General features: G+C 35.6%; 1 protein-coding gene across 4 annotated transcripts in view; it reads right to left on the bottom strand.

Moving 5' to 3' along the window:
* The window catches only part of CDC42BPA (CDC42 binding protein kinase alpha), a 326273-nt gene that overhangs the window by 57672 nt on the left and 241091 nt on the right, over positions 1–27510 (bottom strand). For 3 of the 4 annotated variants that reach the window (XM_059997227.2, XM_059997237.2, XM_059997245.2), the window contains 5 exons: positions 19858–19982; positions 6655–6760; positions 6079–6227; positions 4498–4589; positions 2043–2119 (listed from right to left, as the gene is read on the bottom strand). In XM_059997227.2, coding sequence (XP_059853210.1) covers positions 2043–2119; positions 4498–4589; positions 6079–6227; positions 6655–6760; positions 19858–19982 — 549 coding nt within the window. Of the gene's footprint in view, positions 1–925; positions 974–2042; positions 2120–4497; positions 4590–6078; positions 6228–6654; positions 6761–19857; positions 19983–27510 lie in introns of all 4 variants that reach the window. The other variant, XM_059997253.2, reaches the window with a different exon arrangement.

Raw genomic sequence — 27510 nt, 5'->3', positions numbered from 1 at the left:
AAATATAGATCAGGAGTTTTCTTTAGTAGAAAATTATGCTTAATACTCTCCTCAATATAAGAATTATAGTTAACAAAACACAAAAATAAAACATTTAAAGAATTTCCCCTGGTTTAAAAATAGTTATATGCACAATATTTGCATTTGAACCCATTTTATTTCCAAATTTCTGTAAAGATAGAATGTTCAACAGGATAATACAATGCTTTACAACAAGAATTATTGTGCCATTTAATGTGGATTAGAGAGAATGTATATGTCAGGTATTTCTGTACAGAGAGGAACACTATACATTAGGAACTTCTAAATTAATAAATCTATACAATTAATTTAAGAGAGAAAATGATAATGCAGTCAATTTATAGTGAATATAGTGCATGTATTAACTAAAATCATTTTTTACATTAGAAGAGAAATTCTGTCAGCATTAAAAATTGATCTGTATTCAATTATTGTGTCATGATAAAATTTACTGGAAGAGTTAATAAAACGTGTCACTTGTTCTGATTCTACCACCAGAGGTTTACTTTTAACTAACATATAAACTAAATAGTAAAGTGCTGAAAAGAAAAGGGGAATGTGAAATAGAAATTGCCATGAAAAACGAAAATGAGCAATTATTTATATCTATATATCTATAGTGATGATAATCAAATACGCATTCCAGTCTTCAGAATTGTTGCAAAGATTGGAACTATACAGATTCTCTGATGGACAACACATTTTTAAAAGTACATGTTTACTTTATTATATTTAATAATGATAACTCTTCATTGTATTTAAAGTAAGAAAGAAGCACATTTTGGGTCACAAATTATCAAGTGTGATATTTCTAAAACTGACTGCATTACTAGGTAAATTCTTCATATCAATTCACTGATCTCTTTTACTGAAGGATGCATTGGTTTGAAAATCAAAGACTTACGTCATCCAAAAAATCAATCAGTGAAGATGAGGAAGAAGAAAAGGAATCCTATTTAACGAATACAGCAATAAAAAAATAGAAAAAATGGATGAAGCAATTTAATAAGAACAAATAATAAATCAAAAATTTTGTAAAACAATTGAAAGGCAAATGACATTAATTCAAATAAATAAATGAGAAAAGCAGTCACTGTCATTGTTTCTCAAGAAACGTAGAAATTCATTAATTACTTTTTAAAGAGTGATTCGGTTTTCCTTTCCCAAAAGAATGAAATACAATTCATATACTGTGCTCAAAATGTATTAAGCTGAAGCTCATTAATAATCAAATTAAATGGAAGCACTCCAGAAGGTAACAACTAAAAGTAAGCAACAGAATCTCTGCCTCTAATCGTTCCTGCTAGAATGTAAGCTTCTTGAGGGGCAAGACTTTGTCAATTTGGTCACTACTGTATCTCCAGCACCTAGAACAGTGCCTTGCACAAAGACATATGATTATTTGTTGATTAAGATATAATCACTAACTTAAGTTTTCTGACATAAAAATATACTTCATATCTTAATTTTTTTTTCTAGCAAAGAATTTAAGTACCAAAGAATGACAGAGTCATATAATCACTATTTCATTATAATGGAGTGTGCCAAATAAAGTCTATGTAATACTTTTAACAAAAAGCATTCTTTTGGTATACTTCTAAAAAACTGAATTGATTTGGGACTAGAACCAGCACTGCCCTATTGTGAGCTCTGAAATTTTCACTTGTTTTTTACTATGGCTCTATGCTTTGGAGAAAAAAGAGAAGTGTCAAAATTATTTAAAGTCAGGATTTGTTCTGCACTTACTGTTCCTCAGGGAAAAAGATGAAATTTCTTTTAAATCTTATCAACGACCCTCTTATTTAGATCTTTCTTAGATTTTTCTTAAACACAAGAAAAGTTTATGATTAAAGTTTCCATAACATTGCAGAACATATTCCTTTCCTAATACATTTTTGTTTATATAAGATTCTAGGCCCTCTTATATGGGATGCAATAAAGGTTTTATTGCAAATAAATTTTAAATCACAAAGTAAATTTTAAATTGACTGCAGAGGATATATGAAAAGTTTAATACTTACTTCAAATTGATCCAGAGCATCGGTAGGCGTATTCAAAAATGCCAAGAAAGAATGCTGTGAGTCTTGGTGCTCTATACCTAGAAGACAGCAGCAACTTTTTTTAAAACTAGAACAATTAAAACTAATTTTCACGGATAACCTTTCCTGTCTGAATCTATTAAAAAGCTGCTCACAAACTACTGTATTTTAAAACCAATTAATATCATTAACTCCACATACTTAAAAAACTAAAATACATTAATGTTTCTTGGAATATCACTCAATAGTTAAATTACATCAGACTCCATGAAATACTTGTTTCTTGACTTATTTGAGTTCCTGAATTTCTTTTCCTACACAGTACACTGTAAGAAGCACATTAAATCTTTTGGTACTCTTGAGAAAAATTTTAAAATAGGACCCTGGTTACGTCTGATTTTTCTAAGGTAATTTATCACCAAACAAGGTTTCCTTTTTGAAATACTCTCATCAAGCATATAGTACATATTAATATAAATAATCTTTTATTTAAAAATGCAGTGATACAACAAACTTATTTAATTATGAAAAAACTTTTACTAAGGCCTCAATCTGATTTCATTTACTGTTTTATTGACAAAAATTGCATGAAATTAAAAAATTTTGTCTGAGAAAAACTAGGGTTGGCGAATGAGGACTCCAAACCCTAGCTTTTCTCAGGCAAATTAAAAAAAATTCACTCATACCTCTTGGCTATGGTATTAACTTTAAATACATGATTTCCAAATTAATTCTTAAAATACACATAATGATAAATACTAGGGAGGAAAAGGAGAAACAACCAACATACATTTTTGATCTCCACAGCTTTTCAGGAACTGATATCAACTGATATCAAATTATGTTTTTTTTGAATTACTCTCTAATAATATACCATAGTTGCCAGATAAGGCAGTATGTTCAGAAATTCGTTCCATCAATGAATATTCATTGAGAGCCTTTTATTTGCCAAACCCTGTCTAGATACTGGATATATAATAGTAAATAAAGCAGGAAAACAAAATCCTTGCCCTCATTATATAAACATTACATTGTATTAGTTAAGCAGACTATTATGTTACAACATATAGTGAAATTTTATTATTCTGCAAGGCTCAAAATCCAAATATAAAACCATAGCCATAGGTTAGCCTGCAATGTGATAAACGATTTCTTCTTTTGCAAGTTTAGATCTACTTTAAAATGATGCAATCAATGCCAACTGGTGTGTTATAGTAAGTCACACTCTTCACTGGTCTCTGTTCTATACAAATTGCCTTTAGGGCCACAGGTCCTCCATGTCAGATATATTCTTTTTCCTCTACTCACTAAATAACGCACCTCCTTCCACTCTTCATACATGAAAATTAAGCTTGATTCTCATTTTAGCATGATGCTTTGTACTCCTAATCTGAGTTCCTAATTCACTTTTTCTGGGTTCCTTCCTTCCTTCTTGTTCACTAGGAAATTCAATCAACAAAAATTTATCTACTACTTTTAATGGCTTTTTCATGTTAACTCCTTTGTGTGATTACCCTCTTTCCGCCACAATTTTAAAAGCAGATGCGGAGACCCAACCAGCTTTACGTCACTGTGTGTCACAGGACTGGGAAATGATAAGGCAGCACATAAGTACAACATAGAGCCTATTAACTAGTTCAGTATTCAGTCAGGAATACTGTCAGGAAAATGAATTTTTAACAACTATATATAAGAGATCCTTTCATTAAGATAATAACATTCTGAATTTTAAAAAATTAAATCTTCACATTCTTAATGCCCATGTTTTGGAAAGAACGTTGAAGTTCATGTAATAAAGCTACCAAGCACTCTGAGTTACTTTTTACATTAATGAAAAAATGCTCAAGTAATGTTTTCAAGAAAATGGGAATAACTCCTGGAAAATCCCACGGGGCAAGCACTTTGAGTATCAAACATGGAAGAAGACACCGAAATGCCCAAATAATTCTTTGTCACTGAGTTGTCTTTCTAATACTGGATTAGGTTAATCTTTAGTTATTTCATACATTATTTCATCAACTACCCTGAGAGTGAATCCCCTATAATGTTTGACAATAGTATAAAGTATATGATAAAAACAAATTTTTCCAATCACAAAAATATTCTTCATGATATAGTCCATGGTCCTGAAAAAACAGTCAAATTTACGGCACAGTGAGTTTTCTGTTAAGAAATCTTTAAACAATGCGTTATCAAGTAAAACAAAATGACTCAGGAGACTTGTCTACCAAATATGTGTGTGTGTGTGTGTGTGTGTGTGTGTGTGTATGTGTGTGTGCGCGCGCGCGTGCACCATATACACATACATCTATAAATGAGTGCCAGAATTGTGTATGTGAACAATTCTCCTGCCTACACAGTAGGCTGATTCTTGTATAATAAAATGTATTCATAACAGAACATTAAGTCCTGGTTGATGCAAAACACATTCCCATACCCTTTTCAGATCTAAGCTCTTCAGTGTCCTTTATCAGTTGTTCAATTTCTGATAGCAGTTCCAAGTTCTTCTTCTCTGAATCTTTTAGTTTACTTAAGGGAAAAAAAGGAAAAATGTCATTATTTATATTGTTGGTTAGTGAGCCATCATGTATGTAGTTGAAGTTAATTGGTTTAAATGCCAGTCATGATAATGTAGGGAACTGAAAACTACTACAGGAAGGACAAATCTAGCCTGTCATCTACACTTGCGTAAATAAAGATTTACTGGAACACAGTCAGGCTCATTCATTTATATGCTGTCTATGGCTGCTTTTGTACTCAACAGCAGAGCTGAGCAGACAGAAGCTATATGGCTTGCAAGCCCCAAAGTATTTATTATCTTTCCTTTTATAGAAAAGTTGCTGGCTCTGAGCTACATTATTAAATTTAAAAATGTCATAAAATCAAAGGTTAATTTTAGAATTGTTAGACTTCTTTCATAGAGAACCATGAAAGTGACTAAACTTGTAATTTTCAGTTTGACTCACATTCCTGATTTATGAACAAATGTGTAAATTTGTATGTCCTAAGCATAAGCAGAAAGATCACACTTATTCCAAATTACAATACAGAGAATGACATTTAGCAGTTCTTTATGTTGAGATCAATTCATATTCTCCAAAAACATTTTTTTCCATTTTCAATGTTACACTAGCACATTTCAGTAAAACATACTTAATTTATGATTGGATAATTCATAGCAAGAGTTTATAATTCAACTGGGGTGCTTCATACCATTAAAAACCAAATTTATGGGACTATATTTCTTTTCATGCTGAATGCCTTTGCAACATTTGGTATTCTGAGCACCAAATGGATTTTTCTATTTACATTTTGATTTGTAACATGAACTTTCTACTGTTCCTCTATATCACCTTATTCCTCTATATCACCTTATTCCTCTATAACTTATTCTTGAACGAATCCAATTACGAGTTTCCTTTAATCATTTATTTATTCAGAGTATGATTTATTCTACTGTTGTGATAAGAATGGAGGGAATGTATTCATTAGCTAACTGTCCTGGACCTGTGGAGGATACACTTTTTTTAATACATAACATGAAAGAAAGGATAATTTAAGTATATTCTACCTTTATGAAATTTACCATCACTTGAAACTTCATTTGTAAAAAAACCTATGGTAGAGGCCAGAATTTTCATGACTATAGTTTGTTCTGACTCTATGCTGCAATTTTATACTAATGTGATATTCTTGAACAAAAGATTATTTTGGATTTAATAGAATAAAATTTGAGAGTGAATTTTACAAATAAGGGGAAAAGTAAATAACAGAATATTAATTAGTACTATTAATTCCACTTTAAGGACAAGTCAGAAACAAAGCTGTATTAAAATTGCATCACTGCACACAAGGCCTAAAATCATCAATTCATTTTCAAATATTCAATTTTTTTCTGGTCATCACTTAAAAAAAAAAAAGGTATAGACAGGTAGGAAACTAAACATGTAACTTCTCTCCAGAAACTTTTGGACCAAATTAGAAATCACTCTAGTGGGACTATATTATTCAGTCTTACCATTCTGTTATGATGTTAGATGCTTTAACTTTATTCAGCTCTTCTTGGATGGCCTGCTTAGCTCTTATTTCTGCATCCAGAGCTGACTGCAACTCCAGTCTAGCTGACATATCCAGTTTTGCGAAACGACGCATTTTCCAGGGCATATCCTATGAAATAATAAGACTGCGTTTTTAGCTCCATTCGATTTTATCTTTAACATTTATGTTTAGTAATGTAAGTGCATTTGGAAACTACTTAAAAGAACTATCTTTCCCTAAGTAAAGAATTTAAAAGAACTATTACTTGTGAAAATATATTATTTTTCATTAACTTCAGAAAAACTGTAGACTCACATTATAAATGCATTTATTTTTTATGGTTATTACCATTAATGGCTAGCCACACAAATTATAGTTAAGCAGCTATGTATTATAACTTCCTAAACTGGAAAAACGTTGAACGATTTCTCATGAAAATCTTTACAGTAGGCAAAGCCTAGACAAACTGATGTAAGTACTCAGATTTATTACAGTGTTTGCTGAGCCTTCCCACCGACTAATATAACAAGCCTGCGTGCTAAATGGCAGAGCTTACTGTTGCTCGGGTACCCAAGCTGGAGTTTCTTAAAGTTTCCAATTCTTCAGTCATTTTAGAAGCTAAGGCCTGAAGATATCCTCGTGCATCCTTTTCATCACTGACCCTAGAATACATGCAAATAAAGACATAGATCAAGTACCAAAGTAAAACAGAAAACTTCAGTGAGATATATATTAAAGCATCATAAAGAAACAAGTGAAAAGTGACAGAAATTTAAAGATGTTCTTAATATCTTCTTTTAAAGGTCTACCACAGTACTACTATCTGTCAACAAGTGGGAAATGGTTTACTGAACTGTTCAGTTATTTACAGATAAAGGTAGCCACGTTTAGAAAGGTCCAAGTTATACATATCTGATAAATCAGTAAAACTTCACCCTCGAGCCACGGAATTAATACTCTTTTAATCTAACATTAAACATACACACACACACACACATACACTCACATGATTTCTAAAGAATATTAAGATTTCTTATTAATTAGATTCCATTTTTTATCTTATGAAAACACAACACACCCTTCTTAAAACCGAAGTACACTAAATTTAGAAAGTTTAAAGTAGAATATTTTGTAAAAAACAAAAATTCTGTGTTGTAATAAAGCTCTTTTGTTTTCTAAAATGGTCAATGATATAACAAAGAGAAAAGATTAAAGTCTACTGAAACTCAGTTTCTACAACCACCCCCCCGCCCCAAGCCCTGCCCCAGCCACACCCCAAGGCTCGTGGGATCTTAGTTCCCCGACCAGGGATCAAACCAGGGCCCCCAGCAGTGGAAGCAGTGGAAGCGTGGAGTCCTAAACACTGGACAGCCAGGGAATTCCCGAAACTCAGTTTCTATTTACTATTTTAAGGCTATCTTGCTGATGTAATTATATGATTTTAGAGAGAAATGTTTTCAAATTATACTCAATAAAATTCAGGTCATTGAATAGCCATGAGGAAAGTATATTTCAGGTAAATCAATACGTATCTGTGATGCATACAGCAGACAAGTTTAAATCTTGAGGCTTGATTCAGCATCTGTTACAATTTAAACTCCTGAGGAGTTAAATTCATCTGTCTACCTACATATCACTCCATATCTACAATCTTTTTTTTTTTTTTTTTTTTTGCGGTACACGGGGCTCTCACTGTTGTGGCCTGTCCCGTTGCAGAGCACAGGCTCCAGACGCGTAGGCTCAGCGGCCATGGCTCATGGGCCCAGCCGCTCCATGGCATGTGGGATCTTCCCGGACTGGGGCACGAACCTATGTCCCCTGCATCAGCAGGCGGACTCTCAACCACGGCGCCACCAGGGAAGCCCCCATATCTACATCTTAAAGAGGCCCTTTAAAAGGGGTTTGATCCCTTCTTCTCTCAGATGGGAAAGTGCTTTGGAGGACAATCCAAAGAATAAAGGAGCAAATAAAATCACTGTTAAGAAGTTGCCTACTCTAGTGATAGCTACATATTCATAGGCTCTACATACATGTATATATGTTCACAGCCTTTTAAAGAAAAGTGGCTTAAGAAAATATTAAGAAAGTTTGTGTATTGGGATGCTGTTACCTTCTAAAATTCTTTAACTTTGGACACCACAAGTGACCACAATCTTTTCACTTAATCACCTAATCTATAACATAAAGAATAAATATAGATGGGGGAAGATTGTTTTTTCCTCCAAAGACATTTTGTATTTTCCTCTAAAGACACTCACAGAGTAGCAATTAAGAAAACGATATCACCATTTAAGCAGGCTAACAGGCCTCAGCCAGTGCTGGTTTAGTATCTATCAAAGCTCAGAGATCTTGGCTTATGCACGTTTCCAGGAACCTATGAAATCCAGTGTATTTTATTCACTTTGGAAATCAAATAACTCCATGTAAATTGCTATAATGTTGTTTGAAATATTATATAAAAAACAACACCTTCTAACTTTGCTTTCTATTTACATCTTGAATACATTCACATCCCCTTACCACTGTGGTCTTCCACTAATTATCAACTTCTGATTAAACCTATGTCTATTTTCTTGGCTACAAAATATTACTGATGGAAAGGGTGATGAAAAAAGAAAAATAAAAAGACTTGGTCCACTACACGCTCATGCCATTTAAGTTCCACTAGGCCATAGGTCTTGCACAACAATTCCTTTTCATAATCATTGTCTACTTCCAACCTCAATCTTAAAAACATCGCACTTTCCCCAACCCAACACCATCTCTTGTCCCTTCCTTCTAGGCCATCTGGTTAAGCTTACACTACTCATTCTCTTAACTTTTTTTATTTTTTAAACAGTTTTAGGAGGAGCTTCAAGATGGCGGAAGAGTAAGACGTGGAGATCACCTTCCTCCCCACAGATACATCAGAAATACATCTACATGTGAAACAACTCCTACAGAACACCTACTGAATGCTGCAGAAGACCTCAGACCTCCCAAAAGGCAAGAAACTCCCCATGTACCTGGGTAGGACAAAAGAAAAAAGAAAAAACAGAGACAAAAGAATAGGGACGGGACCTGCGCTAGTGGGAGGGAGCTGTGAAGGAGGAAAGGTTTCCACACACTAGAAGCCCCTTCGTGGGCGGAGACTGCGGGTGGCGGAGGGGGAAGCTTCGGGGCCGCGGAGGAGGGCACAACAGGGGTGCGGAGGGCAAAGCGGAGAGATTCCCGCACAGAGGATCGGTGCCGACCGGCACTCACCAGCCCAAGAGGCTTGTCTGCTCACCCACTGGGGTGGGCGGGGCTGGGAGCTGAGGCTCGGGCTTCGGTCGTATAGCAGGGAGAGGACTGGGGTTGGCGGCGTGAACACAGCCTGAAGGGGCTAGTGCACCACAGCTAGCCGGGAGGAAGTCCTGGAAAAGGTCTGGACCTGCCGAAGAGGCAAGAGACTTTTTCTTCCCTCTTTGTTTCCCGGTGCGCGAGGAGAGGGGATTAAGAGCGCTGCTTAAAGGAGCTCCAGAGACGGGCGCGAGCCGTGGCTAACAGCGCAGACCCCAGAGACAGGCATGAGACGCTAAGGTTGCTGCTGCCACCACCAAGAAGCCTGTGTGCGAGCACAGGTCACTATCCACACCTCTCCTCCCGGGAGCCTGTGCAGCCCGCCACTGCCAGGGTCCCGTGATCCAGGGACAACTTCCCTGGGATAACGCACGGCGAGCCTCAGGCTGGTGCAACGTCACGCCGGCCTCTGCCGCCACAGGCTCGCCCCGCACTCCGCACCCCTGCCTCCCCCCGGCCTGAGTGAGCCAGAGCCCCCGAATCAGCTGCTCCTTTAACCCCGTCCTGTCTGAGCGAAGAACAGACGCCCTCAGGCAACCTACACGCAGAGGGGGTGCCAAATCCAAAGCTGAACCCCAGGAGCTGTGCGAACAAAGAAGAGAAAGGGAAATCTCTCCCAGCAGCCTCAAGAGCAGCAGATTAAATCTCCAAAATCAACTTGATGTACCCTGCATCTGTTGAATAATTGAATAGAACAACGAATCATCCCAAACTGAGGAGGTGGACTTTGGGAACAACGATATATATATTTTTTTCCCTTTTTCTCTTTTTGTGAATGTGTATGTGTACGCTTTTGTGTGAGATTTTGTCTGTATAGCTTTGCTTTTACCATTTGTCCTAGGGTTCTGTCTGTCCTTTTTATTTTTTTTTAGCATAGTTTTTAGCACTTGTTATCATTGGTGGATTTGTTTTTTGGTTTGGTTGCTCTCTTCTTTCCTTCTTTCTTTTTTTTACTACCTTAAAAATTTTTTTAATAATTATTTTTTATCTTAATAACTTTATTTTATTTTACTCTAATTTTATTTTATTTTATCTTCTTCTTTCTTTCTTTCTTTTTTTTTTTTCTCCCTTTTACTCTGAGCCATGTGGAAGACAGGCTCTTGGTGCTCCAGCCAGGCGTCAAAGCTGTGCCTTTCAGGCGGGAGAGCCAAATTCAGGACACTGGTCCACAAGAGACCTCCCAGCTCCATGTAATATCAAATGGCGAAAATCTCCCAAAGATCTCCATCTCAATGCCAAGGCCCAGCTCCACTCAACAACCAGCAAGCTACAGTGCTGGACACCCTATGCCAAACAACTATCAAGACAGGGACACAACCCCATCCATTAGCAGAGAGGCTGCCTAAAATCATAAGGCCACAGACACCCCAAAACACACCACCAGACATAGACCTGCCCACCAGAAAGACAAGATCCAGACTGATCCACCAGAACACATGCACTAGTCCCCTCCACCAGGAAGCCTACACAACCCATGGAACCAACCTTAGCCACTGGGGACAGAAACCAAAAACAATGGGAACTACGAACCTGCAGCCTGCAAAAAGGAGTCCCCAAACACAGTAAGTTAAGCAAAATGAGAAGACAGAAAAACACACAGAAGATGAAGGAGCAAGATAAAAACCCACCAGACCTAACAAATGAAGAAGAAATAGGCAGTCTACCTGAAAAAGAATTCAGAATAATGATAGTAAAGATGATCCAAAATCTTGGAAATAGAATGGAGAAAATACAAGAAACGTTTAACAAGGAACTAGAAGAACTAAAGAACAAAAAAACAGTGATGAACAACACAATAAATGAAATTAAAAATACTCTAGAAGGGATCAACAGCAGAATAACTGAGGCAGAAGAACGGTAAGTGACCTGGAAGATAAAATAGTGGAAATAACTACTGAAGAGCAGAATAAAGAAAAAAGAATGAAAAGAATTGAGGACAGTCTCAGAGACCTCTGGGACAACATTAAACACACCAACATTTGAATTATAGGGGTCCCAGAAGAAGAAGAGAAAAAAAAAGGGACTGAGAAAATATTTGAAGAGATTATAGTTGAAAACTTCCCTAATATGGGAAAGGAAATAGTTAATCAAGTCCAGGAAGCACAGAGAGTGCCATAAAGGATAAATCCAAGGAGAAACATGCCAAGACACATATTAATCAAACTATCAAAAATTAAATACACAGAATATTAAAAGCAGCATGGGAAAAACAACAAATAACACACAAGGGAATCCCCATAAGGTTAATAGCTGATCTTTCAGCAGAAACTGTGGAAGCAGAAGGGAGTGGCTGGACATATTTAAAGTGATGAAGGAGAAAAACCTACAAACAAGATTACTCTACACAGCAAGGATCTCATTCAGATTTGATGGAGAAATTAAAAGCTTTACAGACAAGCAAAAGCTAAGAGAATTCAGCACCACCAAACCAGCTTTACAGCAAATGCTAAAGGAACTTTTCTAGGCAGGAAACAGAAGAGAAGGAAAAGCACAATAACAAACCCAAAACAATTAAGAAAATGGGAATAGGAACATACATATCAATGATTACCTTAAATGTAAACGGATTAAATGCTCCATCCAAAAGACACAGACTGGATGAATGGATACAAAAACAAGACCCATATATATGCTGTCTACAAGAGACCCACTTCAGACCTAGGGACACATACAGACTGAAAGTGAGGGGATGGAAAAAGATATTCCATGCAAATGAATATCAAAAGAAAGCTGGAGTAGCAATACTCATATCAGGTAAAATAGACTTTAAAATAAAGAATGCAACAAGAGACAAGGAAGGACACTACATAATGATCAAGGGATCAATCCAAGAAGAAGATATAGCAATTGTAAATATTTATGCACCCAACATAGGAGCACCTCAATACATAAGGCAAATACTAACAGCCATAAAAGGGGAAATTGACAGTAACACATTCATAGTAGGGGACTTAAACACCACACTTTCACCAATGGACGGATCATCCAAAATGAAAATAAATAAGGAAACACAAGCTTTAAATGATACATTAAACAAGATGGACTTAATTGATATTTATAGGACATTCCATCCAAAAACAACAGAATACACATTCTTCTCAAGTGCTCATGGAATATTCTCCAGGACAGATCATATCTTGGGTCAGAAACCAGCCCTTGGTAAATTTAAGAAAACTGAAATCATATCAAGTATCTTTTCCAACCACAATTCTATGAGACTAGATATCAATTACAGGGCAAAAATCTGTAAAAAATACAAACACACAGAGGCTAAACAATACACGACTTAATAACCAAGGGATCACTGAAGAAAACAAAGAGGAAATCAAAAAATATCTAAAAACAAATGACAATGAAAACACGATGACCCAAAACCTATGGGATGCAGCAACAGCAGTTCTAAGAGGGAAGTTTATAGAAATACATCCTACCTTAAGAAACAAGAAACACCTCAAACAAACATCCTAAATTTACACCTAAAGCAATTAGAGAAAGAAGAACAAAGAAAACCCCAAAGTTAGCAGAAGGGAAGAAATCGTAACGATCAGATCAGAAATAAACGGAAAAGAAATGAAGGAAACGATAGCAAAGATCAATAAAATTAAAAGCTGGTTCTTTGAGAAGATAAACAAAATTGATAAACCATTAGCCAGACTCATCAAGAAAAAAAGGGAGAAGACTCAAATCAATAGAATTAGAAATGAAAAAGAAGTAACAACTGACACTGCAGAAATACAAAGGATCACGAAAGATTACTACAAGCGACTATATGCCAATAAAATAGACAACCTGGAAGAAATGGACAAATTCTTAGAAATGCACAACCTTCAGAGACTGAACCAGGAAGAAATAGAAAATATAAACAGACTAATCACAAGCACTGAAATTGAAACTGTGATTAAAAACATTCCAACAAACAAAAGCCCAGGACCAGATGGCTTCACAGGCGAATTCTATCAAACATTTAGAGAAGAGATAACACCTATCCTTCTCAAACTCTTCTAAAATATAGCAGAGGGAGGAACACTCCCAAACTCATTCTATGAGGCCACCATCACCCTGATGCCAAAACCAGACAAGGATGTCACAAAGAAGGAAAACTACAGGCCAATATCACTGATGAACATAGATGCAAAAACCCTCAACAAAATACTAGCAAACAGAATCCAACAGCACATTAAAAGGATCATACAGCATGATCAAGTGGGGTTCATTCCAGGAATGCAAGGATTCTTCAATATATGCAAATCAATCAATGTGATACACCATATTAACAAATTGAAGGAGAAAAACCATATGGTCATCTCAATAGATGCAGAGAAAGCTTTCGACAAACTTCAACACTCATTTATGATAAAAACCCTCCGGAAAGTAGGCATAGAGGGAACTTTCCTCAACATAATAAAGGCCATATATGACAAACCCACAGCCAACATCGTCCTCAATGATGAAAAACTGAAACCATTTCCTCTAAGATCAGGAACAAGACAAGGTTGCCCACTCTCACCACTATTATTCAACATAATTTTGGAAGTTTTAGCCACAGGAATCAGAGAAGAAAAAGAAATAAAAGGAATCCAAATCGGAAAAGAAGCAAAGCTGTCACTGTTGGAAGATGACATGATACTATACATTGAGAATCCTAAAGATGCTACCAGAAAACTACTAGAGCTAATCAATGAATTTGGTAAAGTAGCAGGATAGAAAATTAATGCACAGAAATCTCTTGCATTCCTATAAACTAATGATGAAAAATCTGAAAGAGAAAGTAAGGAAACACTCCCATTTACGATTGCAACAAAAAGAATAAAATATCTAGGAATAAACCTACCTAAGGACACAAAAGACCTGTATCCGGAAAATTATAAGACACTGATGAAAGAAATTAAAGATGATACAAACAGATGGAGAGATATACCACGTTCTTGGACTGGAAGAATCAACATTGTGAAAATGACTCTACTACCCAAAGCAATCTACAGATTCAATGCAATCCCTATCAAACTACCACTGGCATTGTTCACAGAACTACAACAAAAAATTTCACAATTTGTATGGAAACACAAAAGACCTCGAACAGCCAAAGCAATCTTGAGAACGAAAAACGGAGCTGGAGGAATCAGGCTCCCAGAGTCCAGACTATACTACAAAGCGACAGTAATCAAAACAGTATGGTACTGGCACAAAAACAGAAATATAGATCAATGGAACAGGATAGAAAGCCCAGAGATAAACCACGTACATATGGTCACCTTATCTTTGATAAAGGAGGCAAGAATATACAGTGGAGAAAAGACAGCCTCTTCAATAAGTGATGCTGGGAAAACTGGACAGCTACATGTAAAAGAATGAAATTAGAACACTCCCTAACACCATACACAAAAATAAACTCAAAATGGATTAAAGACCTAAATGTAAGGCCAAAAACGATCAAACTCTTAGAGGAGAACATAGGCAGAACAGTCTATGACATAAATCACAGCAAGATCCTTTTTGACCCACCTCCTAGAGAAATGGAAATAAAAACAAAAATAAAGAAATGGGACCTAATGAAAGTTAAAAGCTTTTGCACAGCAAAAGAAACCATAAACAAGACAAAAAGACAACCTTCAGAATGGTAGAAAATATTTGCAAATGAAGCAACTGACAAAGGATTAATCTCCAAAATTTACAAGCAGCTCATGCAGCTCAATATCAAAAAAACAAACCACCCAATCCAAAAATGGGCAGAAGACTTAAATAGACATTTCTCCAAAGAAGATACACAGATTGCCAACAAACACATGAAAGAATGCTCAACATCATTAATCATTAGAGAAATGAAAATCAAAACTACAATGCGATATCATTGCACACCAGTCAGAATGGCCATCATCAAAAAATCTACAAACAATAAATGCTGGAGAGGGTGTGGAGAAAAGGGAACACTCTTGCACTGCTGGTGGGAATGTGAATTGGTACACCCACTATGGAGAACAGTATGGAGGTTCCTTAAAAAATTACAAATAGAACTACCATATGACCCAGCAATCCCACTACTGGGCATATACCCTGAGAAAACCATAATTCAAAAAGAGTCATGTACCAAAATGTTCATCGCAGCTCTATTTACAAGAGCCAGGACATGGAAGAAACCGAAGTGTTCATCAACAGATGAATGGATAAAGAAGATGTGGCACATATATACACTGGAATATTACTCAGCCATAAAAAGAAACGAAATTGAGTTATTTGTAGTGAGGTGGATGGACCTAGAGTCTGTCATATGGAGTGAAGTAAGTCAGAAAGAGAAAAACAAATACCGTATGCTAACACATATATATGGAATCTAAAAAAAAAGAAAAAAATGGTGATGAAGAACCTAAGGGCAAGATGGGAATAAGGACACAGACCTACTAGAGAAGGGACTTGAGGATACGGGGAGTGGGAAGGGTAAGCTGGGACAAAGTGAGAGAGTGGCATGGACATATATACACTACCAAACGTTAAATAGATAGCTAGTGGGAAGCAGCCGCATAGCACAGGGAGATCAGCTTGGTGCTTTGTGACCACCTAGAGGGGTGGGATAGGGAGAGTGGGAGGGAGGGAGACGCAAGAGGGAAGAGATATGGGGACATATGTATATGTATAACTGATTCACTTTGTTATAAAGCAGAAACTAACACACCATTGTAAAGCAATTATACTTCAATAAAGACGTTTAAAAAAATAAACAGTTTTAGAGGCAAGTCTCTCATCTTTTCTTTGGCTAAGTCAAAATAATCAAGAAATATTTACTAAATACTGATTATTATGTAGACATATTAGGAAGACTGAAGAAGACATATAAGACATGGTCCTTAAAAAGTTTGGTAGTCAGCACAGTCTTAGCGAACTTATGGTTACCACGGGAGAAGGGTTGGGGGAGGGACAGATTGGGAGTTTGAGACACTGCTATAATTAAAATAGATAACCAACAAGGACCTACTGTATAGCACAGGGAACTCTGCTCAATATTCCGTAATAAGCTAAATGGGAAAAGAATTTGAAAAAGAATAGATACACATATATGTATAACGGAATCACTTTGCTGTACACCTGAGACTAACACAACATTGTTAATCAACTATACTCCAACATAAAATTAAAATTAAAAAAAAAGTTTGGGAGTCAGGACACATATAGTAGAATGATTAAGAACTTGACTCGAGTCATATAGAACTAGGTTCAAATCCTAGCTCACTGTTTAGCAGTTGTGTGTCTTTGGATAAGTCATTTACCCCGTCTAACTCTCTGTTATCTCAGTTATAAGATGGGAATAATAATAATATCTACTTCATAGGACTGTTGTGATAACTAAATGAGAAAACATGTGAATTTTCAGCCTAATGCCTACAACATACTATTTTTTAATCACTGTAAACTATTACTACACAGGAATGAAAATTAATGAATGAGGAGTGTTTCAAATAATGTGAATGAATTTAAACAAAGGAAAGTAAAAGTTTCACTATTGAAAGCCTTTCCTGATTATTAAAACATCTTCCTGGTTGTCTTACACAGCTGTTTCCTCTATCTTCTACTATTATCACCCTCACCATTATCCTTCTTTCTATTATAAAACCCAACAACTTCAACGGCCTTATTTACTAGAAATTAAATTCCCAAATTTATATTTCTAATCCTAACCTTTAAGTCATCTTTTCTAAAGCATATTGGAAATCTCCACTCAGATATCTCAGAATGATCTCAGACTCACCAACAAACAAAAGAACAACTAAAATTGATTATATCATCCTCCCCAAAGCTGGTTCCTTCTCCTGACTTTTACTTCAGTGATAGCACCATTTTCTTAATCTCTCCAACACAGAGTTTCAGAAATACTAATTCCTCCTCATCTCTTGCCCTTCATTTATAATTAATTAAGTCCTATAGATTCTTCTTCCATGGCTTCTCCATTTGTTCAGCTTCCCCCAAATTTCCTTCTATTTCATGCTGAACACCACTATGAAGAGTTACCTTCCTAATGCACCACCTCAATCAATTCCATAATCCGTTGCAGAAAAGCCTTCTCCTTCTTCTTATAAATAAATGAAGTTCTGATTCTTACCCAGTATTCAGGTTAATTGTGCTGCAATAACTTTATTGGTCTTATTTCCTACTATTCTTTTATAGGAATAGTAGCACCCTTTATTGAACTCAGTGTTTTCAGAAAATGCATTATAGTTCCACTGATTACCCCCAACTTTCTTTAGCACCCAGTCTGAAGTAATTCTCCTCTATACTCATATAGAAAAATCAGTATTTGTACAATACATAAGACAATTTACATTTAAGTCTTGTTATTTATATCTAGCTCTGATCACATTAGTTTTTAAACTTTTAAATGTTACACTATAAGCTAGTACTTGAAGGCCAAGTACCCTATTTTACAGACCTTTCTATCTCCTATTATACCAGAAGAATGCATTATATGTGAGGAGATACATCTAAAAAATGAATCTTATGGACCAGCCTACTACTTCAACCTCTCCTCGTAGTACCATTTCAAAGAGAAAGAGTGAAGTCTTCTGATGAGTCAATGGTGAGAAGAAAGGTCCCTGTTCCAATACAGTGTTAGCAACAAGGTCTCCTTGACCTAAAAGGTTTTCTTTCACACGAAAGAGGTATTTCATAGGGAAAGGCAGAGGGAGCAGAGTAACGAGGCCATTAGAAATGCATTCAAATGAAGTCTTATATACAGCAGTGTTTGTTTTATTTTAAAACTGTTAATTTGGCCAATGGAAACATTGAAAACACTGCATATCACAAGTTTCAAAAACCTTGTTTTGGCATTACTTCATTTTTTAATATACCAGATTAAAGAACCAGGAATAACCTGAGACTTCTGACCTTTATAAGCTTGCACAGAATATCTCAGAGATATAACTTTCAAATAGGTGAGAACTCTGAGAACAGTGAGTATATCTTTTACTTTTAGCCTATTAGGTATTTAATAATTTATTATCGAATATATTAGTCCATTTCTAAATAATAGTTTTAATGCAAAGTGAATTCATTGTATTCCTGATTTCTTCTGCATATTTAACTTGAATGTGAAATGTGTAAAAAAGTGCTTTGTAGTATCACACAAAAATTTTCATCTTCATCCTTTCTACTAACCCTTTCCAGATAGTCCATATTTAAAGCTTCTTTACTAGAACCACTTCCCATTCCATCTGAACCCATCATGCAATCACTTGAAAAGATCAGTGGTCTAGGATCTTAGGCTTTGGCCAAATCAGTTTTGTCTTCTGTAAAGTCATTTTCATTAACATCTTATTACAAATTTGATTACATAATAATGGAGTTACAAATGAAAAGTCATAATGTTTGATATTATAAGCACGCCTAAAGATTAAAATGATTTTGCTTCAGAAATGTAGAGTTTATGACAAGGATCTCAATTAAATATTAATGAACCATTAACTGTACTATTTGGAACACAACCATATTTCCACAATTTGGGCATTTTCCTTCAGATATGCACTCAACAGTCACATTCATAAGCTAAAGCTGAGTTAACATAAGAGCTCTATAGTTAAGTCAATATCAAAATATTTGAGTCATTTGGGTAAAATTACTTAAAAAGGCAGTGTTTATTCACTTATGATTTCATTTAAGAAGGAGGGTATTAAGCTGGTATAAGTAGGAAAAAATGCTTAGAGAACAAAAATAAGAGCATGATAAACTAACATTCTCACCAAATTACTGGTCTATAGATATTTGAAGAAACCAGTAGCTGTTTATATAAATAAAACATCAATAACGTGCTAAAAAAGAGTCAGAAAGTTAAAGTAAATATAAAAAGTTAGGCTATTTGCATTAGAAAATAAAGTCCCTGTTGGATTCTACTTTCTTCAAGTATTATAAAAATATACAAATTTTTACAAATACCAGAACAATCATTTGAGTTAATTAATATGGAAGTTACTAAGGCAATTATCCCAAATTAAATCCTAGGGGCTTAAAGAACAGTTGATAAAACTAAACTGTAACCATTTAATGTTTTTAAAATGCCGTGTGTGAATTAGTCTGTTATAATTATGAAAAGGGTGAAACCACATCTTCAGCTTGTAAAGTATTCTCCAGGCTTTCTGTTTCTTAAAGTAATCACAAATACAGCAATTTTGATCTTAGAAAGGAACACCGATAGCTAGTGAATGAGTTTCTTCAGTTCTTTAAGGACCAACTGTCTTAGGAGACAATAACATTTTCTTCTCTTAGAAAGAAATATCAGCTTCCAATGAAACTGTGTAAAAGCTGATATGGAATATTTGATGGAGTTAGAGAAAAGAGGAAAATAACAGACAACATAGAAGAAGCACAGACCAGTAATAAATATTCCTCCTGGAATTCATACCAACTTGACTATATGGCCAAAATTTACCCACAAAAACAGATTTAAGAGAGTACTCACCACTGAATTATTTCTGTGATTTGAGCTTCCCAATGTGCAACTGATTCCTTCTTGTCTGCTAGATCCTTTACCTCTTCTTCTAACTGCTGGTTGCATGTACTCAAGTTCTCATACAAAGTAGTAAGCTGAAAGGCAGTTTTAAGGTACTTAAAGACGTGTGACTTTTAGGAACAGGAATTCAAGGTGCTCAGATGCCTCTTGTTAAATCTGGTAACTCAAAAATGCTTGTCTTTCTGATTTCCTATTATGATGCACCCTCTGGTCACTGAATGTGGAAACATCAAGTACTCTGAATTCTCCTTCTGCCTTTGCTTTTCCCATACTCCCCATATTGAATTGGTTCCATCTGTGAACATTCTCCATTTGCCTGAAGAACTCCCCAGTTCTGTTGGTAACAACATCTCTCATTTTTTTGTCTGAAAATATCTCTATGTCATCCTCTTTTTAAAAAAACTTATAATTTCAAGCATATACAAAAATGAACAGAAGAGTGTAAGTGAATTCCCATGAGCCCATCATCACTAACTTCAACAATTATCACCTCAATGTCAATCTTATTTCATTTGTACTCCTGTCTTCTTACCCTTTCCTCCGTTATTATTCTGCAGCAAATACCAGACATCATATAATTTTATCCATATATATTTCTGTGTATATCTCTAGAAAATAAGGCTCCCTTTTTATGTATAACCACAATATCATTATCATATTTAAACAAATTTAACAAGTTTCCTTACATTATCACATAGCTAGTAATTGTTCAAATTTCCAGTTGTCTCAAAACATCAAAAGACTTAACAGTCTGTTAAACTGAATCATACCAACAGGTAAACGTAACTTAATGGTTGCTCTATCTTTTAAGTCTTTTTTACTTATAGGCTCCAGATTACTCCATTTCGGCTGCTGTAGTGGAATATCACAGTCTGAGTGGCTTAAACAAGAAACATTTATTTCTGATAGTTCTGGACGCTGGGAAGTCCAGGATCAAGGCACCAGCAGATTCAGTGTCTGGCAAGGGCCCACTTCCTGGTTTTATAGATGGTCATGGGATGAGGGAGCTCTGTGGGGTCTCTTTTATAAGAGCACTAATCCTATTCATGAAGGCTCTACCTTCATGACCTAATCATCTTCCAAAGCCTATACCTCCAAACAGTACTAGGTGTCAACATCTGAATTTTGGAGGGACACAAACATTTAGTACATAGCAGTTCCCCTCCAATACTTTAATTTTTCTTGTAATTTATTTGTTGAAGAAAGTAGGTTGTTTGTCCTGCAGAGTTCTCTACAGTCTGAATTTTTGCCTTCATTTTTGAAAGACACTTTTGGCTGTATATAATTTTCTCGATTGGCAGTTATTTTCCTTTCTATTCCTTTTTATTATTTATAGATGTCATTCCTTTTTATCCTGGGTTCCATTTTTTTCTGTTGTAAAGACAGCTTTAAGTTTAGCTTTTGCTCCTTCGAATACAATGTGTCTTTCTTCTCTGGCTGCTTCTAGGATTTTCTTTGGTTGGTTGGTTTTTAGCAATTTTTCTATAATGTGTCTAAGGGATTTAATTTCTATTTATCACTTTTAGGGTTTGTGGCATTTCTTGAATTTGTGGCTAAATACTTCTCAGAGGTTTTGGAAAATTATGGGCCATTAACTCTGCAAATATTCCTTCTACCACAGTCTTTCTCCTCTCCTTCTGGGAAAGCAAATATTTGTATGTCATCTTTTCATCACGTCCCCTATGTCTCACATCCACTTTTATGTATTTCTGTCCTTTTTTATTAATATATCTTTTAAAATTTATTATTTATTTAATTTATTTTTGGCTGCGTCTGGTCTTAGTCGCGGTGTGAGGGATCTTTGTTGTGGTGCATGGGCTCTCTAGTTGTGGCGTGCAGGTTTTCTCTTCTCTAGTTGTGGCACATAGGCTCCAGGGCACATGGGCTCTGTAGCTGTGGTGCGCGGGTCCCAGAGCACATGGGCTGTAGTTGAGGCATGCAAGCGTGCAAGTAGTTGTGGCATGCAGGCTTAGTTGCCCCATGGCACATGGGATCTTAGTTCCCTGACCAGGGGTCGAACCAGCATCCCCTGCATTGTAAGGCGGATTCTTTACCACTGGACCACCAGGGAAGTCCCTGTATTTCTGTCCTTTTAAATCTATATCCAGACTTCAGTATGGGAAGGTTTTTATTTACCCCTTCCTTTCTTTGTTTCTTTCCAATCTACTGTTAAAATTTTCTGTTGGGATTTTTCATTTATTTTATTTTTCACTTCTAAAGATTTATTTGACTGTTTTGTATAGATTCCAGTCGTCTGCTGAAATTCCTCATCATGTTTATTTTCTTGAATGTACCATACAGTTATTTTAAAGTTCAGTTAAGAAAATTCCAATACTCGGAATTGTGTGGGTCTGTTTATACTGACTGCCTGGTTTTCTTCTCATTTATTCTTTTCTTACTTTGTTTTTGCTATTATACTTTTATGTCTTGATTTTCTTTGGTTGTATCTCTTGGTATGCATTGTAATTTCTTACTGCATGCCACATATAGTGTATGAAAATTTTAGAGATAACTTGAGCCTCTATATAATATCTTCCTCCAGAGACTGCTTACTTTTACTTCTGCTAGGCAATTAGACAGATCATGGATTCAGTTACTTAGAGGCTGGGTTTCAGTCACTGAGAGGGCTCATCTCTCTCTGGTTCACCCTTATTTCTAAAATGTAGCCTTTTCGATGAGTTCAACTGAAAGCTTGAATTGATTACCAAGGATCCTGCACCTTGGTGGGCATTGATATTCAGTTTTTCTCTCTAAACTTGTGATACTGTGGAATACTGTGCTCAACTTCCTGGATTCTCTGCTACAGCTTTCATATCTGCAAATGCCTCAAGAGGAAAACTGGCCCTGAATGCTGGGCTCATCTCTCTGTACTACTCCTTTCTAAAGGATCTGGGTCAGTAAAGTCTCGGCTGCCTTCTTATCTCTCCAGTGCCTTCCTGCAGATGAATACTTCCAGGCAGTATTGCTACAGTATTAAAAACATTTTTTTTTAAGTCCAGCTTTATAGCTCTTCTTGGTGAGGTGGTAGGTATGATGTAAGCTAATCTGTCACAGAAGCAAAAATTCTTGTTTATTTAGTTTTTAAAAGTTCATGATAAAATATTTGCATACAATTTTTATTTCATGGCTACATTTTTCTGATAAATGGTCTCAATATGTCATTAGTTATTACTATTCCTTTCTTCCTTTCTGATATATTTGTAGAGATATTGTGTTAGTTTTCTTTCTGATTACTCAGCTTGAAGGAGACGAATTTTTCCTACAAGAATTATTTATAGGTTTGTGAAGATGAGGGGCCATGTGATGGTTAAATTTATGAGTCAACTTGATTGGGTCATAGGGTGCCTAGACATTTGGTCAAACATTCTGGTTGTGTTTTTGAAGGTGTCTCTGGGTGAGATTAACATTTGAATTGATTGACTGAATAAAGCAGATTACCTTCCTAATGTGGATGGTTCCCATTCTATCAGTTGAAGGCCTGAATAGAAAAAAAGGTTGACCCTAGTAAGAAGGAATTCCTCCTGCCTGACTTGCTTTCAAGCTGGGACATTGGATTCTGTCCTTGGTCTCTTACTGAAACAGTGGCTCTTCCTGGGTCTGACATAAGAAACTATTGCTATGATTTACATCAGAGAATGTTTTGCCTATGTTCTCTACTAGGAGATTTATGGTATCATGTCTTAATATTTAAGTCTTCAAGCCATTCTGAGTTTATTTTTGTGTATGGTGTGAGGGAGTGTTTTAACTTCATTGTTTTATATGCAGCTGTCCAGCTCTCCCAACACTACTTGCTGAAGAGACTGTCTTTTCTCCATTGTATATTCTTGCCTCCCTTGTTGAAGATTAATTGACCATAGGTGTGTGGGTTTATTTCTGGGCTCTCTATCCTGTTCCACTGATCCATATGTCTGTTTCTGTCAGCCAATACCAAGCTGTTTTGATTACTGTAGCTTTGTAGTATTGTCTGAAGTCTGGGAGGATTATGTCTCCAGCTTTGTTCTTTTTCCTCAGGATTGCTTTGGCAATTCTGTTTTTTGTTGTGGTTCCATATAAATTTTAGGAATATTTGTTCTAGTTCTGTAAAAAATGACATGGGTAATTTGACAGAGATCACATAAAATCTGTAGACTGTTTTGGGTAGTATGGCCATTTTAACAATATTAATTCTTCCAATCCAAGAGCATGGGATATCTTTCCATTTCTTTGAATCATTTTCAATTTCCTTTATCAATGTTTTATAGCTCTTAGCATGTAAGTCTCTCACCTCCTTGGTCAGGTTTATTCCTAAATTTGTTTGTTTTTTTATTGATGCGATTTTAAAAGGGATTGTCTTTTCACTTTCCCTGTCTGAGAGTTCACTGTTAGTGTAAAGAAATGCAACTGATTTCTGTATGTTAATCTTGTATACTGCTACCTTGCTGAATTTGTTTACCGGTTCTCGTAGTTTCTGTGTGGAGTCTTTAGGGTTTCCTATATATGGTATCATGTCATCTGCATACAATGACAACTTTACCTCTTCCCTTCTAATTTGGATACCTTTTATTTCTTTTTCTTGTCTGACTGCTGTGGCTAGGATTTCTAATACTATGTTGAACAGAAGTGGTAAGAGTGGGCATCCTTGTCTTGTTCCAGATTTTAGCAGGAAGGCTTTCAGCTTTTCACCTTTGAGTATTATGTTGGCTATGGGTTTGCCATAAATAGCTTTTACATGCTGAGATATGTTCCCTCTACACCCACTTTGGAAAGAGTTTTTATCATGAATGGATGTTGAGTTTTATCAAATGCTTTTTCTGCATCTATTGAGATGATCATGTTGTTTTTGTCTTTTCTTATGTTGATGTGGTTTATCACACTGACTGATTTGCATATGTTGAACCATCCATGTAACCCTGGGATGAATCCAGCTTGATCATGGTGTATGATCCTTTTTATGGTTGTTGGATTCGGTTTCCTAATATTTTGTTGAGGATTTTTGCATCTATATTTATCAAAGGTATGGGCCTGTAATTTTCTCTGCCAATAAACTGGACAAACTAGAAGAAATGTACAAGTTTTGCCAACTCCCTAAACTAAGTTCATCTGGAATTCTCCTAATGACCCAGTTTTTTTCTGGTGTGTTTTTAACCTGTACTTCCATGGGAGATAGGCAGTTTTAGCACAAGTCACAATGCAAAGCTTCATTTCTTCCCCTCTGCCAAAAGACAAATTACTTTATGCATTCCCCATTTAATCCTATCCTCAACCTCATTGTCTTCTTAGAAAGAAAAACGGTCAGAGAACCTGTCACTACCAACGCACATCGTTATCTGCCTATTGAGAACAAGGAACTTATGTTTTGTACTCCAGGGTGTGCTATTTACCTTTAAAAATGTATTTTACCATCTATTTTCTTTTTATAGGTTTATTAAGGTGTAATTTACATACTATAAAATTCACTCATTATAACACTTATGGTTTGATGATTTTTAGTAAATTTAAACATTTGTGCAATAATCACCACAATCTGGTTTGGGAACACTTCCAATACCTGAGAAATTTCCCTCAAGCTGGTTTGCAGTCAATCCTGGCTTTCACCATGAGTTCTTGGCATCACTGATCTATTTTCTGTGTCTATAGTTTTGCCTTTTCTAGAAACGTAATATCAATGAAATAATACAATATATAGATTTTTGTATCAGGCTTTTTAAAATTATCGTATTATTGAGGTTCAACCACAGTGTTGCACATATCAGAAACTAACTCCTTTTTATAGCTGGGTAGTATTCTATTACATGGATATTAGTACACTTTATTTATCCGTTCACTACTTGATGAACATTTGCATTGTTTCCGGTTATTTGCTATTATGAATAATGATGCTATGAACATTCATATACAAGTTTCTAAAGGGACTATGCTTTTAATTCTTCTGGATAAATAACTAGGAGAATTTCCGAGTTACAGGGTAAGTGTGTGCTTAACTTTTTGAGAAATTTAAAACTGTTTTCTGAAGTAGTTATACCATCTTGCACTTCTACAAGCAGTGTAGGAGTTTCAGTTCCTCCATATCCTTGCCAACAGCTGGTATGGTCACTGATTGATTAACTCTTGAGCCTGTACAACAATATGTTTCTATGGTTTAACTTGCATTGTTCCTAATGACTAATGATAGTGAACATCTTTTCACGTGCTTATTTGTTATTCATATATCTTCTTTCATGAAATTTTCCCCCCGTTTTCAATTTTCCCCCCGTTATTTTCCATTGGGTTGTTTGTATTATTTCTTGAGTTTTAAGAGTTCTTTATACATTCCAAATATAAGTCTTTTATCAGATAAATTATTTGAAAATCTTTTCATCTATATATGTCTTTTCATTTTATTAATGTTGTCTTTAAATTTTGATGAGGTCCAATTTATAATTATTTTTCTCTCAAGGTTTGTGCTTTGTGTCATATCTAAAAAATCTTTGACTAACGCCAAATCACAAAGGTTTTCTCCTATGCTTACCTCATATTTCAGTTTATGATCCATTTTGAATTAACTGTGTATGTTATGAGGTAAGGATCTAAGTTAATTTTTTACACATAGATATCCAATTATTCCAGCACCATTTGTTGAAAAGATTCTCTTTTTCCCATTGAATTGCCTTGGTACTTTTGCTGAAAATCAATCAACCATAAATACGACGTCTTATTTTTGGACTCTCTACTCTGTTCCATTATGCCAATGTTACCGTCTTTTGATTACTATAGATTTACAGTAAGTTTCGAAATTCTGTAATGTAAATCCTCCAACTTCTGTACCCCTCACCTCCCCGCCCCCCGCCAAATATTTTTGCTATTGTAGATCTTCTGTATTCCCATATAAATTTAAGGATAAGCTTGCCAGTTCTAACAAAAAAGCCTAGCAAAATTTTGGTAGTGATTTCCCCAAATCCATAGATCTATTAGGAGAGAACTGCAGTTCTAACAATATGCAGTATATCTCTCCATTTGTTTAGATATTCCTTAATTTATCTCAGTAATGTTTTGTAGTTGTCTTCCTTTGGTTAACTCTGGGAGCTCTGAAATGTCTGTTTTCAACAACTGTGTCCACTTTGAAACTTTTTTTTTCTTGAGCGGATTCATCAATCTCTTCATGTTAGCATAGCCAGAAGTCTACCAGCTATTTTGGAGAATGTTTTTTGTAGATGCAGTGTCTTCATTAATTCCTACAACACATCCTTTTCTGATCACCATTGCTTTTGACTTACAATCTGTGACTGGGGTTTCAGCTGGAGATTTGCAAGAAGAGGAGGAAATACAAATTTTTGCACTGTCATGTTACAGTAGTTCAAAGGAGTCTTAAATAGATGTGTTTAGTATTTGTCAGGAAAAGTTAATCTTCTCATATTTACTGAATTAAAGCACAGGGGCTCTGGAGCCAGACTACCCGTGTTCCAATCCCATCCTGCCACTCCCTAGTTTTGAGATTACAAGAGTAGCTTAATCTCCTTTTTCCTCAATTTCCTCATCTGTAAAATGGTAGGAACAATAGGGTATACCTCACAGAGTTATTGTGAGAATTATATGGTTTATATAAAGTAACTCAGGAGAGGGCCTGCACAAAGTAAATTCTACCTA

Source organism: Delphinus delphis, chromosome 1 (assembly GCF_949987515.2).
Source record: "Delphinus delphis chromosome 1, mDelDel1.2, whole genome shotgun sequence".
Classification (NCBI taxonomy): domain Eukaryota; kingdom Metazoa; phylum Chordata; class Mammalia; order Artiodactyla; family Delphinidae; genus Delphinus; species Delphinus delphis.
The sequence above is the reverse complement of the archived record's forward strand: the minus strand, read 5'-3'. Positions and strand labels throughout refer to the sequence as shown.